The 18126-nt window shown below is 35.2% G+C and overlaps 1 protein-coding gene across 4 annotated transcripts in view; it reads right to left on the bottom strand.

The window, feature by feature from the left end:
- Nucleotides 1-18126, bottom strand: part of CDH18 (cadherin 18) — a 707444-nt gene that overhangs the window by 170907 nt on the left and 518411 nt on the right. For all 4 annotated transcript variants that reach the window (XM_059694741.1, XM_059694743.1, XM_059694744.1 and 1 more), the window contains exon 3: nt 2475-2769. In XM_059694741.1, the coding sequence (XP_059550724.1) occupies nt 2475-2769 (295 nt within the window). The remainder of the gene's footprint in view (nt 1-2474; nt 2770-18126) is intronic.

The raw sequence follows: 18126 nt of genomic DNA, 5'->3' as shown, positions 1-18126 counted from the left end.
GTGTTCCAGGCCCTTTTCTCTCTCTGCTCCATCTCACTTAGCAAGACCTTTGCTCCTGTGGTTGCTAGCGGCGGCTGCATTTCCACACCACGTCTGCATTACAGGCAGCAAGAAAGGAACATGGCAGTGGTGACATATGTGTGCCAGTTACGGCTTTTAGTCCACGGACCTGCATCTTTCCTGGAAGATTCCTCTTAGACTCCACTTACATCGTACCAGCTAGAATTAAGTCACATGGCCACTCCTAGATGAAAAGGAGTGATGGGAGATGAACATTTGACTCTGCAAAGTGCCACCCTGAACAAAACTGAGTTCTGTTAGGAACACAGAAGGTAAGGCTGAGTATTAGATCACTGACAATGCCTGTGTGAAGGGAATAAGCATGATCCTATTATTTGCAACAAGTGCCATATTTCTGCGTAGATGTGTATTCAGCAAGGCTGGCAGAACATGGCCTGCCCTAAATCAACAGATGCCAGCTCTATTATCAGGTCTACACCACCATCCTCACATTAATCCCCCTACCTCTGGCCTCATTTCCTGAAAACCTTTACAGTGGAGGTTGGCAAACTTTTCTGTCTTTTTCAACACAGGAAGTGTTTTAGGCTCTGTGAGTCAGTCTTGACTGCAACTACTCAACTCTGCCACAGCAGTACCCAGACTACCGCAGGCACAGCATAGATGAATGGCTATGACTGTGTTCCAGTAAAACATTACTTCCAAAAACAAACAGCAGGCTGGCTTTGTCTCCCTGCCATTGTTTGCTGGTCCTGATCTACAGCATTGCTAGCTTTTTATTTCTAAAACTAGAGGCCTGGTGCACAAAATTCGTGCAAGAATAGGCCTTCCTTCCTCCAGGTGCCAGCACTGGCTTTCCTCTGGCAACCAGGACCTGGGCTTCCCTCACAGCCACGGCTTCATCTGGAAGGTCGTCTGGAAGGACATCCGGTCTAATTAGCATATTATGCTTTTATTAATATGGATTAGAGTTGATGTATCACCTATTCTTAAGCTCCCAATGTGAGTTTCTCCTTCCACTTTCACATGACCTTCCATACATTCATATTCTAATGCCTCTAATGTACACACATGGGAATAATCTTTATTCAAATCATATATTTTAAATCTAAACTTTAAGTCTCAGGAATGATCAAAATTATTATTATTATAGATGAACTTTAATTACACTTGGGAAATTAATCACATGAGATAAAGATAATATAAAATAGCTGGACCACAGACATCTGTGAGTGGTGGGGAAATTGCCAGATCATCTGGTGACTGGAAACCTAGACTATAAGTTATTAACTGCTGTGTGAGCTTTGCATTCAGAAGAAGCTGGTGTTGATTTTCTTTTGGCCCATTTCTAGACATGAGAATTTAGACAAGTTACTCAAGTACTGTATGCCATTTTGTACATTATTATCATTATTATTATTATTACTTTTTACCCCCTCCACCAACTCCAGGCTTTCCCCACACTACTGTCTTTATCCATAGGTTATGCATATATGTTCCTGTCCCCTTCCACCCACCACCCCCACTGAGATCTGTTATTCTGTTCCATGCATCTCTTGATCTATTTTGTTTGTCAGCTTACTTTGTTCATTAGATTCCACAACTAAGTGCAATCATGTGATATGTGTCTTTCTTTAACTGGCTTATGTCACTCATATATTTTAAAAGTGGTATTCAAAATACTTCACAGGGTTATTGTATATTTAAACATGTATGTTATATAAATGTTTAAGAGTATGTGTAAAGCCATAGCCGGTTTGGCTCAGTGGATAGAGCGTCGGCCTGTGGACTGAAGGGTCCTAGGTTCGATTCCGGTCAAGGGCATGGACCTTGGTTGCGGGCACATCCCCAGTGGGGGCTGTGCAGGAGGCGGCTGATCGATGTTTCTCTCTCATTGATGTTTCTGACTCTCTATCCCTCTCCCTTCCTCTCTGTGAAAAATCAATAAAATGTATTTAAAAAAAAGAGTATGTGTAAAGTTTTACTGATTAATGTAGCTATTATTTGTACTATTAATACTATTTTAATTGGTTCATAAACTATAAGCTTAAAAGACATACCAAAAGACTTATGATGTTATATTGTCTTTTCTTTTCTATGCAAATTGTCACTTTGAATGTGTTGCTATGTTCTTAACAATATACTAGAAAAACTTACATGGCCAGAAAAACCTGTCAGTTAATCAAGAATTGCTGTTTTTTCCAAGTTATGATAGTGTTTTCCTCAGATCAAACAATTACTTACATATACAGTATACTTGGAAGTTTAATTTTACTAAATATAATAATAACTAGAACCAATATTCCTTAATACTTTAGGCCACGGGAAAGTATTAAAATATTTTAGAACTTCTTCAAATTTCTACACACACACACACACATTAAAACATGTCTTCAAAATATATTTGTAGATCCTCAAAAATATATTAAGTCAAAGTATAAAATGATTTTTCTTACCCATATCTGACATTTCAGGCACGGTAACGATATATGGTCCATCTGTGAACTTTGGAGCATTGTCATTGATGTCTTGCACTTTGATGATGAACTCGGACTCGGGTTCAAGAGGCTTGTTTGTCCGTCTGTCAATAGCCTGGGCATGGAGCACATAGTGGGTCTTCTGCTCTCTGTCCAGGCTTTTCGTTGAGTGGATGTCACCTGTGGTATCATCAATGATAAATATGGTCCCAGCACCTTCTCCAGTAAGGATGTACTTGACAGACCCATCACCTTTGTCAGAATTGGAGTGCAGCTATAAGATACAAATGGAATAATTTAACATACAATTATATTCCAAACTTACTTGCTATTCTCTGATAACTATCCGTGATTTAATACTTAGTTTGAATATGAATTTTTCCCACAGTGTCTTGTGAGTTACTACAATCATTTATTTTTCTGACATTTTGCTCCACATGCAATTAATATGGATATTTTTACCAAGATGTGTAAAAGACATCCACTTATTTATTTAAGAGAAATTAATAATACTTATAAAAGAAAAACAATAACCCTTGCTGTTATTCCACCAAATCAATATTTTACTACCTACACAGAATATGGAAAATAAATGACCAGAAAATCCCTGGGAAGAATACTCTTTCCATACTTGTAGAAAAATGTTGTGTTGTTTTTTATTTTGTTTTAATTTGTCTGACATTGTATTTTATAGTTAAAACTCAGTAAAATATGTTAGAAAATTTCAGATTAAAGTTATTAAAATTACCACAAGAGATACATGTTTGTCACAGAGACAATAATTTTAAATTAAATGTATTTTCTAGATAAATTATTCAATTTGAATGATAAAAACTTCATGGTAGAATGTTTTCTCTCTTTCAAAATTATAAAAAAAATTCATTCAAAATTTAAATAGTATTAAAGATTTAACCAATAAGTAGGCCCCAATTTTAATTAATTGAGGTATACTCCTTAAGCCTCACTTATTAAAATTAAAATGACAGAATATTCTTAGAGCAGATATTAATTAGAAAAGTAATATTTCAGGAGAAAGGAGGTTTTCAATAAGAATGACAAATAGCTTTAAGACAATTTCCCCCTACATTTTGTCACTCACATATTAGTAATAGCTTTTAAATTGTGTATAGTTCATATTTAATATTCTACTATAACTCATGATATCAAAGCTCAGTTAAAAATTTCAGAGAATGCCACCGCTATATTTTTGGCTGGGAACAACTTCAGTATTTTATCAAATCACAACCATATATTTAAAGAATTGTTTCTCCCAAGAGCTCAGAACAGTTATCCTTTATATGAAACCTTTTTGGTCACATAACCTCCACTACTTACCTTTTGTTCATTTCTGACACTTGGGGACATTGAAAAATATAACCTGTTCACATAGCATTTTGGTTTCCTGCCATAGTAAAGTGAAAATCTTCAAGGTTTATTTTAAAGTCTCTGAACTTTTAGGTGACTTTTTAAAAAAGATAAAATGTAGAAAAAAGGCTATACAGCATGAGGAAAGGAGGACTTTTTAGGAAAATGAAGTCAACTGAAACAAATTATAGAACATCAGAAATAATTTTACTGCTTTTTTGAAAATAAGACATAACTAGGGACAAAATTCTGATGAGAAGCACTCAGCAAGATTGAACAAATTAAATTATTCCATAGCTGCTTTTATAAAAAGAATTAAAACTACATTAGAAAAATATGAAACATAGTTTTCAAAGAGTCACACTTCATTAGTAAATTAACTACTAAGAGAAGAATGCAGAATGAGTTGCGTGAAGACAGTTATGTGCATGTATAAAACTGTACTTGTTTCTTTATGTCTCTTGACATCATTTTAGCACCTAGAAGAAAAGATCAATCACTTCATCAACAGGAAGCCTATTTCATATTCTCTGACTTTGCATCAGTTTCTGACTAGAAAATAGCAAAGTGAAGCAACAAATTCACTGTAGAAATATTTTTAGAACCTTTTCTGAAATATTCTTGTTAATAAATTAAATAAGAGGTAAGATAGCAATATTAGCTAATGTTATGAGATATATATAAATTATAAGCCTGTGTAAAATAAAAATAAGTAATTAAACATGCTTTTGGGAAAAAGTGGTATGCCCTTTATCAACTAATTTCATAAAGAAATAACAATGGTTACAATTGACTTATCTTCAGGATATATTTGTGTACTCTTCTATGTTTTTTAGTGAAGTTGACATGATATGATTTAGTTTTGGATTAAAAGTTGATATAATAAAATCATCATAATAAAATGGTAATATGCAAATTGACCCTAACAGCGGAACGACCAGAATGACTACTCGACCAGTCACTATAAGGTGCACTGAGCACCTCTTGGTCCCTTCCCCTCACCCCGCTGGCAGGCTCCCATTGCCTGATGGTGAATGGGAAACCAGGGGTGGGTGGTGGGGGATATGGGTGTTGACAGGCAAAAGCCCCCACCCCACCGGTCACCCCACAGACAGAGGGCGACCTGCAGCGGGGGCAGGGCCAGCAAACAGGCAGGAATGGCCAACCTCTTGGTTCCTCCCCCCAGCTGGCAGGCTCCAATCGCCCCATGGCAAACGGGGAACTGGGGTGGTTGGCAGCGGATGGTGGGGGCGGCTGCTGGCAGCCAGGGAAGATGACTCTGATCACAGGCCAGGCCTAGGGACCGTACCCATGCACAAATTTCGTGCACCAGACCTCTAGTATATTTATATTTAAAAGAGAAAGGGCTTACCTATGTTGACCAGCAACAGAAGTAGGTAAAATAAATGGTTAAGTTGTCAATCTAAAGTGTTAAAAATATTGTATACTCTGTGCTTTATATACATCTGGTAGGTAATTCTAATACAAATTAGAATTCTAATAAGAGGGAAATTCTAGTAATTTATATGCTTTAGCCTTTAATATTTGGATCTGTTTCCATAAAGTTTTTAGAATAAATAAACCACTTAGTTGAAATGTTTCAGAAATTATGTCTAATTTGAAAATATATGTGAATTGTAATTTAAAAGTATTTATATTGTTGCCTAATATAGTAAAAGCTACATTAAAATACTAAAAAATGTATTTGGAATATAGTAGGTGTTGTTAATACTCATTTTAAGTATTTATATAATCAGTTAAATGATTTTTAGATGATCATTTTATGAATGTATTATTTAAACTCTCAGCTGGTCTGTTTAAATCTTGAAATAATTAGTTTCATGTAACACCAATGGGAAACCACCACAGGAACATTTAGTCAATTGATTAATAGTTCATATGAGTATGATAATAACCATTTGTGAAGCAACAAAGTGATGCACTCTCAAGATTACCTCTCTACCATACCTGTTCTCAAATATTTAGTTCTTTTTGCAACACACAGTCTGCAACATAGGTGAAGCCTGAGAAAAACACTGGCTAGTATATTGTCTTGTTTGGCTTAATAAGTGGATTTTAAGATCCTGGAAAAGCACATGTTCTGTATTAGATTTTGTAAGGCAAGAAATTATGACTATAAGTGAATGAATACATTCATTCATTCATTCATTCATTCATTCAGTGAGTGAGCAATAGTGGCGATAGTACAGGTAAAAATTTTAAAAAATGCAGAGAAAGCTTTTACACACAGGTAATCAGGAAATACAGATAATCAGACACAAATCTTTAAGTTGGACAGCCATGAGACACCAAATGAAAGGGATTAGAAGGAAGGCATGAGAAGTAGAATTACTCTGTGTACACACAGGGTACTGATTTACTGACCAGTAAAGTATTACATTGTAAGTCTAACTAGCTACTATATTATTTGAGAGATTTTCATTATTTTTACATTGAATTATGGGAGAATATTTAAAAGATAAAGCTGATTTTTAGTCATATATAATGAGTCCTTTTTAGCAGTCAATTTTGAAGAGCTAGTGAGAAAGCAGTAGCAGAATCTGATCATAGCACACAGTGGTGGGAATATACTCTTAGAGTAGTGAGATTTTGCAACATGAGTGATATTTTTGTGCTGAAGGACAGATGTTATACTGCTCTAAAGCAAGAATAGGTAATCCTTGTGTATCTGAACACATATTAACAAAGGTTAATGAGCTGCTGCTCTTTAGAGAACAGAAAAAGTGGGAGAATGAAGAAAATTTAGTCACTCAAGTAAAGCAACATGAATCTTTCTCTGGAATTCCGTTAATACACTGACTGTTAACTAGTAACCTATGGCACTTAGAAAGCTAATGTAACTTATCTAGAAAACTATTCACCCTGGACCACGTTAGGATCAGTGCCTAAAAATGTATAGCTTCCAGTCTAATACAGAATTCCTTGCCAAGATAATATTCTATCCTTTTGGGGGACAATAACTTTAAAAGGTTAAGAAGATGGTGGTAGTTGCTTTTAGCTAGGATTTCAAGATATGCTAAAAAGATAGGTCACTGATTTAAAATTGTATTTTGGACTACATAATTTATGTACATTTTTTGAGCAAGAACTTATGTTGACCATATTCCAGTGGAAGTCAGAAATAAATTCAGAAATATTATATAGTAATCCCACTATTACCATTTTCTCCAACACATAAAAGTCTAATGATGCAAAGTGAGAGGAATGATCATAAGGTGGTATCTTTAAAATGTATGTGTTCTTCATTCCAGAATGTGACATATTATAGATAAACCACAAGCATGTGGAATAAAACTCAATTGAACTATTAATAAGTGATTGATGTGAAGGGGGAAAAAAACCATAAGTAATAACAGTCACTTGGTCACTAATTACATCAGTCACTTGCTGCTAAAAAGAAAAAAAATACATAACCATCAGCTTTAAATTTGCATCAATTAATATGTAAAATGGTATGGTGCCCTTAAAGCACTTTGTTCAACCACAAAACTAATGCTAACAATGAAAAGATTAGGAAAATACATAAGGGTAAGAAAATAAGTAATGCAATTATTTCACTAGAAAATCAGAGGTTTTCAGACATGCCATGGCCTGTTGAATTTCAGTGTTTAGCTTTTAACTTCTTTATGAGTATTCTTAGAGAATCTTGTAAAGGAAGAGGAGGAGGGAAAAAGGAGCAAGAGGTATCACCTGTTTGACCATGACATCCCCTGAATCCCAGATTAGGGATAGTAACATGTGTGTATCTGTTACATGCCATTGAGTTGGCTTCAACTCACGGCAGCCCTAAAAATGAGTGATGTGCCCAACGTCCAATGTCCTGCTTTCAACAGCCCTGCTCAGCTCCTGTAGACTCATGCCTATTAGGGAGTCAACCATCTCTTATTTGGGCTTCCTATTTTCCTGAAGATTTCTATTTCCCAGTCTTTACAAAGAACCCTGCCTTCTCACCATATGCCCAAAGTTAACAGCTTCAGCTTTGTCATGTTTGCCTCCAGGGATGTTTCAGGCTTTATTTTCTCTAGGACCACTTGTCTTTCTGGTCATCTAGGGTAGAGCTCTCCTCCTACACCATATTTCAAATGAATCTTTGTGTTTCCCTATCAGCTTTCTTCATTGTCCAACTTTTTTGCATGTGTACATAGTAATTGGGAATACAAAGGTGTGGATGATCTTAGCCTTGGCCTGTAATGATGTAAGATGGAAAATTGTAGAATATCTGTCAGATTTGAAGATTTCATAATTCCATACCCATCGGCTTTACTTTTGAGAGCTCCATGAGGTGTGCCAAATATTTGGGCACTGAAGGAGTCAATCAATAGTTGAGAATTTCACTGCTAAAAGAGAGCAATCGGTTGGAATTGGAGTGAGATAAATAAGGAACAATACCCATCTCTATAAAAATTAATGTCTGTTCTTATCTCCCAATCAGGGCCTAATTGACAAAAAGGTACCTCTGGCAGCTACTTTTAAAAAAGAAAAAATCTCAAGAGTGTACTAAACAGTACTACAATTCCAGAAAAACAATGGCTCAAACCATTGCCCACATATTAAAGTAGGTTGTGATTTCATCCCCATTAAAACTCTGCCATTACTGTTTATTTTAGCCTCTTTTTTTTTTTTTCTAAATAAGAAAGCAGTAACTGCATGTAGGGGGAGAGGGAAGGAAGATGATGAAAGTGTGAATGGCTTTTAACACTTTGGGAAATTCATCTGACAATAAAATGTTACATTATTGTTTTATCTCACAATCACTTATAGTAGTCTACTCATCCAACACATATTTTTGGAGCACCTACCATATGCCAGTCATAGAGCTCAATACGGGTACAGGTCAAAGAGCAAGCATTCAGGGGTTCCTGCCCTGCTACAGCCTACATCTATCCCAGTCAGGAGAAGCAGACAGTAAACAGATGACAACAATGAAAAAGAACAAATTAGGAAGACTGTATATTCTAGATGTCAAAACTTACTACAAAGCTACAGTAATCAAGACCATGTGCTTTTGCAGTAAAGATTACTGGAATAGAAAAAAAAAATTCAAAAATAAGCCCATGCCTTCATTGTGAATTGGTTTTCAATAGATTCCAAGATAATTTGATGGAGGAAGAAATAAACCTTTTAATAAATTTTGAAAATACAACAGGGTATTCATATGCAAAAGAAAGAAATTGCATCTCAAGCTGACTTCCTATACAAAGCTAACTCACAATGGTGGATCAGCAGAAATTAGCTTCTATACATGACAAGTTAGGAAGGTAAATGAGCTGAAGAGGGAACTGATTACAAATTTCTGCCAGTTAAAAAATAATAACAACAATCTGCTGCCTAATTTTCAATACATAACTGTAGTTGTTATTTTTTAGCCATTTGTTGAAGTTACCCATATCTTCTAGCACCACTTCCATTTTCATAAATACAGAAGGTGCTCATTATTTAACTGGGTAGAGTTATGGAAACCAAATTCAACTGCTCTATTAGGTCTTGAGCTTAATTGTATAAAAAGAATGCCTATGTGTTTTCTGGTCAATAAAAAGTAACAAGGAATCCTTCTTACGCCAGTATTTTTCCTAAAATTTTCCCTTTCCTTGTAAATAAATAGAGTATCTCATTTTCACAAGCTAATTTTTACTCTGATTTTATCACTATATTAAATTACATCACTATCATCCACATTATTTTTCACAAAATACTTAAATACATCTTATTAGTTTAAGAGTTTAAATAAAGTTAAAAAAAAAAACCCCACAACTTTATCTTGGCAATCCTTTACCGTGCTTCTAGACATGTTTTCCCTTGGTTATCTAATTTACCAAACAGCAGAACATCACAGCCTGGTTCACATAGACTTCCATTTCTGCTTCAATAACTTCCCTGAAGAGTAAAATGATTTTCCATCACCAGCTGCAAATTCACTGGAGGCAACATTCACTTATTTTTCTAGTTTTACTGTAATCTCTTTCCTTGATGATTTCTATATGGTAATTTTTTTTAGATTGTTAATAATGTTTCCTAAATTAAAATACCGTTTATAGTTACTCTCAAGTCACATTTTACTGGCTTTAGACAAAAGTTTGATCATGGAAATTGTTATGGCGTGATTGAAGGAATGTATATTTCTTGTCAGATAATATTGCTAAAGTGATCACATCCGGCTTCCTGAGTGTTTTTCTTATTGGATTACAAAAATAAATTGGAAAAGTCGTTATGTAAAATGCCTTTAGAAGAAAAAAAATTCACAAATAAATGTGTTATTACAAGTCACATATAAGAAAAAAAATATTTCGCCCTAGATGATTTGACTCAGTGGATAGAGCCTCTGCCTTCGGACTGAGGGTCCCAGGTTTGATTCCAGCCAAGGGCACATGCCCAGGTTGCGGGCCCCACTCCCACCGCAGGAGACAACTGATCGACGATTCTCTGTCATCATTGATGTTTCTATCTCTCTCCCTCTCCTTCTTCTCTGAAATCAATAAAAATATATTTAAAAAGAAAAAAAATATTTAAAATTTATATATGACAGCAAAAAATAGGTACATTAACTGTAAAGGAGATATTAGAAAATAGAAATATATGTATGCCCTAGAACCTTCTTGAATAATTAATCATGATCACCATAAATGACAAAATAACAAAAAGACAAATAGTGTAAGCAATAGCAAAGTTCTCTCCGTGTCTAAAGGATTGATGTAAGACATTTAAAAACTGTTACATTATTTACCTTTTATTTATATAAAATATGGTTTTACTGAAACCACCTTAAAATAAGCTGCATTACATAATGAAGAACGATTGCTAAAGATTTGATATCTGCCATAGTTTTTTTCTTTCTCAACATCAGTTTCTAGCATACGAATTAAACACTCAACATAGATGAGTTCCAGAGAGAACTGTAGGTGAAAAGAGAAAATGTGATGGGAACAGAGGAGAAAAGAATGCAGGCAATGCCTCATTTGAAATGAAAAGCAAAAGGCAGCATTGTTTTGCACATCTGTGATGTTTTGCTACGTTCTGCATTTCTTTGCTGCATCTAAGACATCCTTCATTACCACACAAAGATGCTATTTCTCTCCTGTCTAGAATACATATTTACTCATGTTTAAAGTCATTTAAACTCTTCTCTGCAAAGGAAATATATAGTCTGATTTTAAAATCTATTTTGAATTCAAACATTAGATTGGCATGGGATATATTAATGCAAAGTAACGTGGGGATAAGGACACATATGTAATAATTTAATCAAAAAAATTAAATAAAAAAAGTGAAAGAGCACAATTTTCCATGGCACTGAGGGAGGACAAAATGGACTTTCATGCAGTACAGTCTAAGTTAGTGGGTTGTGATAAAGAGAGAAGCAAATCCAGATTTATGGAAGAAAAAGCCATGTCCTTGAGGATATATCACAGGACAGCGGAGTGCAGTGACAGTCAGCAGTCTCGTTCTGGAATTTTCATGAGCATCCTTATGCTTACTTGTCTTGGGAGCTGAATCAGTTACTTTCCTTAACTTCCTTGTGACTCAGTTTCCTCCACTGTAAAATGAGGATGATCACATTATCCCTAACTTACAAGTGTTGCTGGGTTCAAACCTCATTTTTAATGACAGAAATAATTCGTATTCTAGTTCTAAAAAAGCTCTGCATGGAAATGTCGCTCTAAACCTGGCTAATCCTTCAGACCTTTTTCAATTCAGCAGGACAGCTTTTGAAGGATGGGATCTTTTTACTTTGTGTTGCCTATATAGCAATAATTGTTGATTTAAATATTTTAATTTCACTAAATGCCTTTGTGTTCTTGACAGTGGTTTAAAATTTTGTGTAGTCTAAGGCATTTAAATGTGACATCTGGTTTACAAATGCAAAATGTATTTGAATGAATGTTCTTTGCTGCTCTAAGCTGCATTAACTTTGCTTCTGCCTAATTAATAGGGACAGATCCTGATAAAACCCTTTTGCGGGTCTATGCATCAGAATTATAAATTCATCTGCTGTATGCCCATATGCAACATGAAGGCAGCAGTGGAAAGAACATGACATTGAGTCTGACAGGCTTCTGTTCACATCCTGCTCCCACCATGTATTCATAAGGCACACTTAGATAAGTCTCTTAACCTCCCTGAGTGAGTGCTATACAGAGTGGTGGGTGTGGAAAGAATGGATCAGACATAAGAAAACCATGAAAGACATAAATTAACATTCCTAAAACATATATATATATATATATATATATATATATATATATATATATATACACACATTAATATATTAGGTGTTTTCAACTTTCAAAGCAGCAAGACTGAAGGAAAAAGAAACACACGACTAGATTTTAATCATCTCTCACTGTAACCCTCGAGATGTTGCTCTTACATTCCCAACTTAATACCCTTTCAACTAGGAATTGTTAGGTGACAATGCTAAACAGGTGTTCAGCCAACGAAAGCTCATTCACCAGGTGGGGCTGCAGGCAAGCCTGTCATTGCTGCTCCCCTCTCTCTGCCACTCTCACAGGTTGTTAGGGATCCTTCTGTTTCATTTGTTAGAGCCCGTTATGAATTGTGTACTCTACCACATGTATCCACATGTATCATGATTGCCTTGGCACAGGAATATAATGTCATGTCGTTGAGTACAAACAATGACATCCCATTTGACTCATAAGACAAGGAAACACTTACTAGGGGAATTTCAGAAAAAGAGTACTTTTGTGCACTGCTGGTGGGAAGGCAGACTGGTGCAGCCACTGTGGAGAACAGTATGGAGTTCCCTCAAAAAACCAAAAATGGAACTCACATTTGACCCAGTGATTCCACTTCTAGGAATATATCCCAAGAAACTAGAAACACCAATCAGAAAGGATATGTGCACCCCTATGTTCATAGCAGCACAACTTACCATAGTTAAGATTTGGAAACAGCCTAAGTGCCCATCAGCAGATGAGTGGATTAGAAAACTGTGGTACATCCACACAATGAAATACTATGCTGCTGTGAAAAAGGAAGGAATTCCTACCATTCCCAACAGCATGGATGGAATTGGAGAGAATTATGCTAAGCGAAATACGTCAATCAGAGAAAGATGAATATCATGATCTCACTCATTTGTGGAATATAGTGAACGACATAAATCGAACAAAAACAGACCCAGAGACAGAGAAGCATCCATCAGATTGTCAAACCTAAGAGGAAAGGCAGGGGAGGGTGGGGGGGAAGTGGGAGAGATCAACCAAAGGACTTGTATGTGTGCATATAAGCCTAAACAATGGGCACAGACACTAGGGGGTGAGGGCATGAGAGGGTGGGGGAGCAATGACAGGATAAGGACACATATGTAATACCTTAATCAATAAAGGAAAAAACAATAAAATAAAGAGTACTTTGTAGTAATATGCTTTTCATGCATTTTAAATTATACAATACTAACATTAAAATGCTCTGTGCTATTTATTGAGTGCGTACTTTTTGCCAGGCACAATATCATATACAAAAAATCAGACAGGTAGCCATTATTTTCTTCATGTTATACATGACTAAAAACATTATATTTCTAACTTTTGTACTTCAACATTTCATTTATTTATTCATTCAGCAGTCATTTGTAAATTTTAATTATGTACCATGTGTATAATATTCTACATTGTTTTGAGCAAATTTATGTTTTTAAAAAAGGTACAGGCTGTGTTTTATAAACATAATATGCTGAATTGGAGAAATATCTACACAAAAACTAAACTTAATAGAATGCAAAATTAGGAAAACATAATACTTCCAAAATTCACAGTACAGATATAAGTAGGTAAGATCTAAAAAGTTGTTTTCATTCTCTGGAAACCAAGAATTCACCTTTCAATGATCTGACCAGTGAATTCAGGTGAGCCCAAATAGATGTGCAATAAAAATTCAAATACTACTTGGGAAGTTAGCAGTGATCTCTATCAGTACTGGCCAACTGAAAAATCATCCAAGCCACATATGCAATTTAAAATTTTCCACCAGCTACATTCAAAACATTTTAAAAATAGCAAGTAAACATCATTTCAATAATACATTAATTTAACCTATTATATCTAAAATATTATCATTATTCTTATAATCAAAATTAAAAAATATGAGATACATTATTTCATTTTGTCTTTAAAATCTAATACAATTTTTATTATTTATTTATCTATTTATCCAAGGATATGTTTTTATTGATTTTATAAAGAGAGAGAGGAAGACAGAGAGAGAGAGAGAGAAAGAGAGAGAGAGAGAGAGAGAGATTGATGTGAGAGAGAAACATCAATCAGTTGCCTCTTTTACACTCACGGACCAGGGATCTAACCCACAACCTTTTTTGGTTTATGGGATAATATTCCAATGAACTGAACCAGGCCTGATGCACCTTTTACACTACAGAAAATCTTAATCTGAACTAGCAACACTTCAAATGTTCAGAAGACACTTGCTAGAGTATTGAACAATGCATCTCTACACCTTGGTCAAGGGGGTGGTTACTAGGATGTAAACATCCGTAAACATTCATTGACCTGAATTTTTAAATGTGTGAGAATTATTCAATATTAACCATGTATTAAACATTAATGGTGGATACAATACTGTGATGTTTGATATTAAAAACAACTAGAAGGAAAATTATCTCATGGAATAAAGATTTATATACAATGACATAGATAAATACTAATTTATTATACTGTATGCTATGCACAGCTCTTGAGCCAGTAATTTTAATTTTACAAAATCATTTACAAAATTGTTGAACAAAAGCATACTTGCCTCCATGCCCTTGTCTTTTCTTGTCATTTTGAAAATAATCATATATATTTCCAAATTCCCCCTTCACTATAGATCTTACAATGGGTTCCTGAACTAACTGGAAGCCCCAGTCTGTTGTGTAGCTGATGTCTTAGGTTTCTACATGGTGTCTTATAAACAGTTTCAACTGCCGCAGGCATTGTCCTTCCACCATACCATATTCATTCTTACCACTCTTTCTTTCACTTCATTCATTTCAAAAAGAGCACTAACTACACTTCCTATGAAAATGGTTAATGCTTTGCCAAAGGTGAAATAGCTAGTAAGCAGTTCATGTTTAGGAGACCTGACTTTTTAATCTGCACTAATTAAAGTCATTGACACCTGACTCAGGTCATAATACAATTCTTAATATATTGAAAGTGTCAAATGCAAAATTAAAATAAAATCAAAGTTGGATTACAATGTTGGGTGTATGATAAGATTTATTGCATTAATCTATATAATAACGAGTCATTGAAAACAAATAAAATGTTAAATAATAGATAAATAGACAAATTATGGAATATTTTAAAATGAAATGTTGTCTAGCAACTTAGAATGCTATTGTATCCATATGTTTAGTAATTAAAAGATAATTATACAAGTTTTTAAAAGTAAAAAAATTCTAGAAATTATTTGGGTAGAAATTACCCTATTGTTCAATGTAAACATACATAGAAAGCTCTACAATGGCGTAAAAATGTTAATAAAATATTTTTGAAATATACTACAAATAATGAGTTTTAAATTCTTCTTTAATTTTTTCTGCATTTTTCAATATTCCTACAATGAATACATTCATTACTTGTGAAATTAAAAAAAAACTAAAGTGCATCTATAATTACTATATTGTAACATGCCACAGTGACCAACATAATCCTGACATATAAACTGTGATTTCCAGTAAAGTTCAGGAACTCGGCCATAATGAATGACTTCCTGAACTTTACTTAACTCATTTTTTATATTTCAAAAAGCAGTGCAAAACACTTGGCACATTAATAAGAGAGCACTGCTCTTGTAAACATTAAGAACTAGAATGAATTTAGAAGAGAAAGATTTACAACTTTCATAAACAGTCAAAATAGCGTTCTTGTATTTTTTAAGTAATTACCACAACAAAATGATAAGAAAAAAAATCTTTAGGCGTCAGCTTTTTCTCCATGGTCCACTTTTAAGACTGTATTAGATTAGATAATCAATTAAGAAAAGCATAAGGAAAAAAAGTCAATAGGGCATGCTAAAAATAAAAGCCTCCGATTCTTTCTAAATTAAGATGACCCTGGTGTGTTGACACTGATATAAATATGTCAATAGGCCAGACTACTTTATTATATGCACTGAGTATTTTTTTGCAGTCCCCATATTGCTATGCAGATTTGTTAACTTTGATTTTAGCAAAATAGAGCAACTGCTTCACATACATATTTTAAAATATCTTTTTTATTGATTTTAGAGAGGAAGGAAGAGGGAGAGAGAGAGAAACATCAATGATGACAGTCATTGATCAGCTGCCTCCTGCACACCCCACACTGGGGATCAAACTCGCAACCTGGGCATGTGCCCTGACCAGGAATTGAACCATGACCTCTTGGTTCATAGGTCAATGCTCAACCACTGAGCCACACTAGCTGTGCTGCTTCACCTACATTTTAAAAAGCAAATTTATTAAAATGAAAGTAACATGTTATAGTTTGACCTGTATAGCTACAATCAACCTCCTTGAATATATGGGACTTTAACCCTACCTAAAAATGGAAAAATAAAATAACCTTAAATGAAAGAAAGGTGAAGAGAAGAAAATAGCATGCTATAGGCTCCTGCCAATTCTAAAATAACTTCCTCAATCCTCCTGATATATATTTGAACTCTAAGTCCCCCATGGTCTCATTGCAATCCACAGACACTTATCCACTTAACCATACACTGCACATTGGGTATTATACTAGATAAAATTTCAATATGTATTATTGTCAGAGAATTGAAATAAAATCACATTTGATGAACTATAATTTCAAAATCATTGATGCAATAAATCTAATATTTTTTAAGCACTAAAATAATTGATATAAAAAACTTGGCATATTTAAGAAAATATCTTGTATGCCTTCCAAAAGGATATCATCAACCATTATTTTATTAAAGTTGAAAATCAAAACAATGTATTACTGGTATCAATAACTTTCATCATATTATGAATATTTAAAAGTAAAAATATATGCCTTCTGTGACATTGTACATTAGCACTAAATTCTGTTTCTTCAGAATTCTTTAGCAGTAAACTTTCTGCTCTTCTTGTGCTTACTACTTAAAGTAGCTTTTCACAAATTGCTAACAGTGTGAAAAGGGCCTATTCTTCCCTGTTGCTGGAGGGAGTGGAATTCTTGCTATTTCCCTAGAAAAGGAATTTTCTGAAACTCGCATGGGAGGATGCAATATTGTGGAAAGCTTTATTTCCGTGGAATTAAATCCCTGAGTTTCCAAAGTCCCATTTCCCTTAGTCCAGGCTTAGAGGAAGTGTAGCTGGAGCTTTAGTAGAGCTAAAATAAGAGCCAGTATACAGAACTTCCTTTCCATGTCTGCACAGTCCAAAACAGCATCAGGCTAGTTTAATTTGTTTCCCCACTGTAGTCCATCAGTCAACTGCATGCGGGGTCCACAGGCCCACATGGCTATGGAGGAAATACGAGTGAACGCAAGGAAGCCAAGAAGAGTACAAGAGGGAGAATTTCTTTGTTTAGGAGATAAAGTATTCCCAAATTTTCAAGTGCTTGCAGTGGCCATGCCCATTCTCACCAATAATTTCGGTTCCCAGTTGTGATTGACAGACAAATGCCTTCCCTATGTCACCCTGACTTTACTGGGCATGCCTCCATCTTCCCTTTGTTGGCCCCTTCCTCCAGTGTTTTGCAGGGAATAGTATGCTGGTTCCCTGGGAAGTGCAAGTTACAGCTTCCTAGTGAAGCTACCCAAATGACATGCCTATAATGTTTGGCTTACTTTCTATTATTAATAACTAGCTAATTACAATGGTATCAAAATGACCTAATGATGCCACCTCTGCAGCTGGGCAATGTCTCCAAGAGTGGAATGAAGTTAAGAGAAGTCAAACAAAGCAAATGAAGACAAAATTAATGTGTACCAAGCTTGGATTTGCATATTCATTCATTCTCTCTCTCTCTCTCTCTCTCTCTCTCTCTCTCTCTCTCTCTCTCTCTCTCTCTCTCTCTCTCTCTCTCTCTAGGGAGAGAGAGAGAGAGAAAATATAGAATATGCAAATTAGCCCAGGACGCCCTAATGAGTCACGACCAGACAGTTATGTGTGCTGGTGAGGCCCAGAGTGGAGATGGAGACAGAGACAGGGGGCTGGCAAGCCACCGCCCCCAGCTCCAGTGCACCGCCTCTGAGGACATAGCTTGGCTCCCCCCACCCCCACCCCACCTCCCGCCACGCC

This window comes from Myotis daubentonii, chromosome 4, assembly GCF_963259705.1.
Source record: "Myotis daubentonii chromosome 4, mMyoDau2.1, whole genome shotgun sequence".
NCBI lineage: Eukaryota > Metazoa > Chordata > Mammalia > Chiroptera > Vespertilionidae > Myotis > Myotis daubentonii.
The sequence above is the reverse complement of the archived record's forward strand: the minus strand, read 5'-3'. Positions and strand labels throughout refer to the sequence as shown.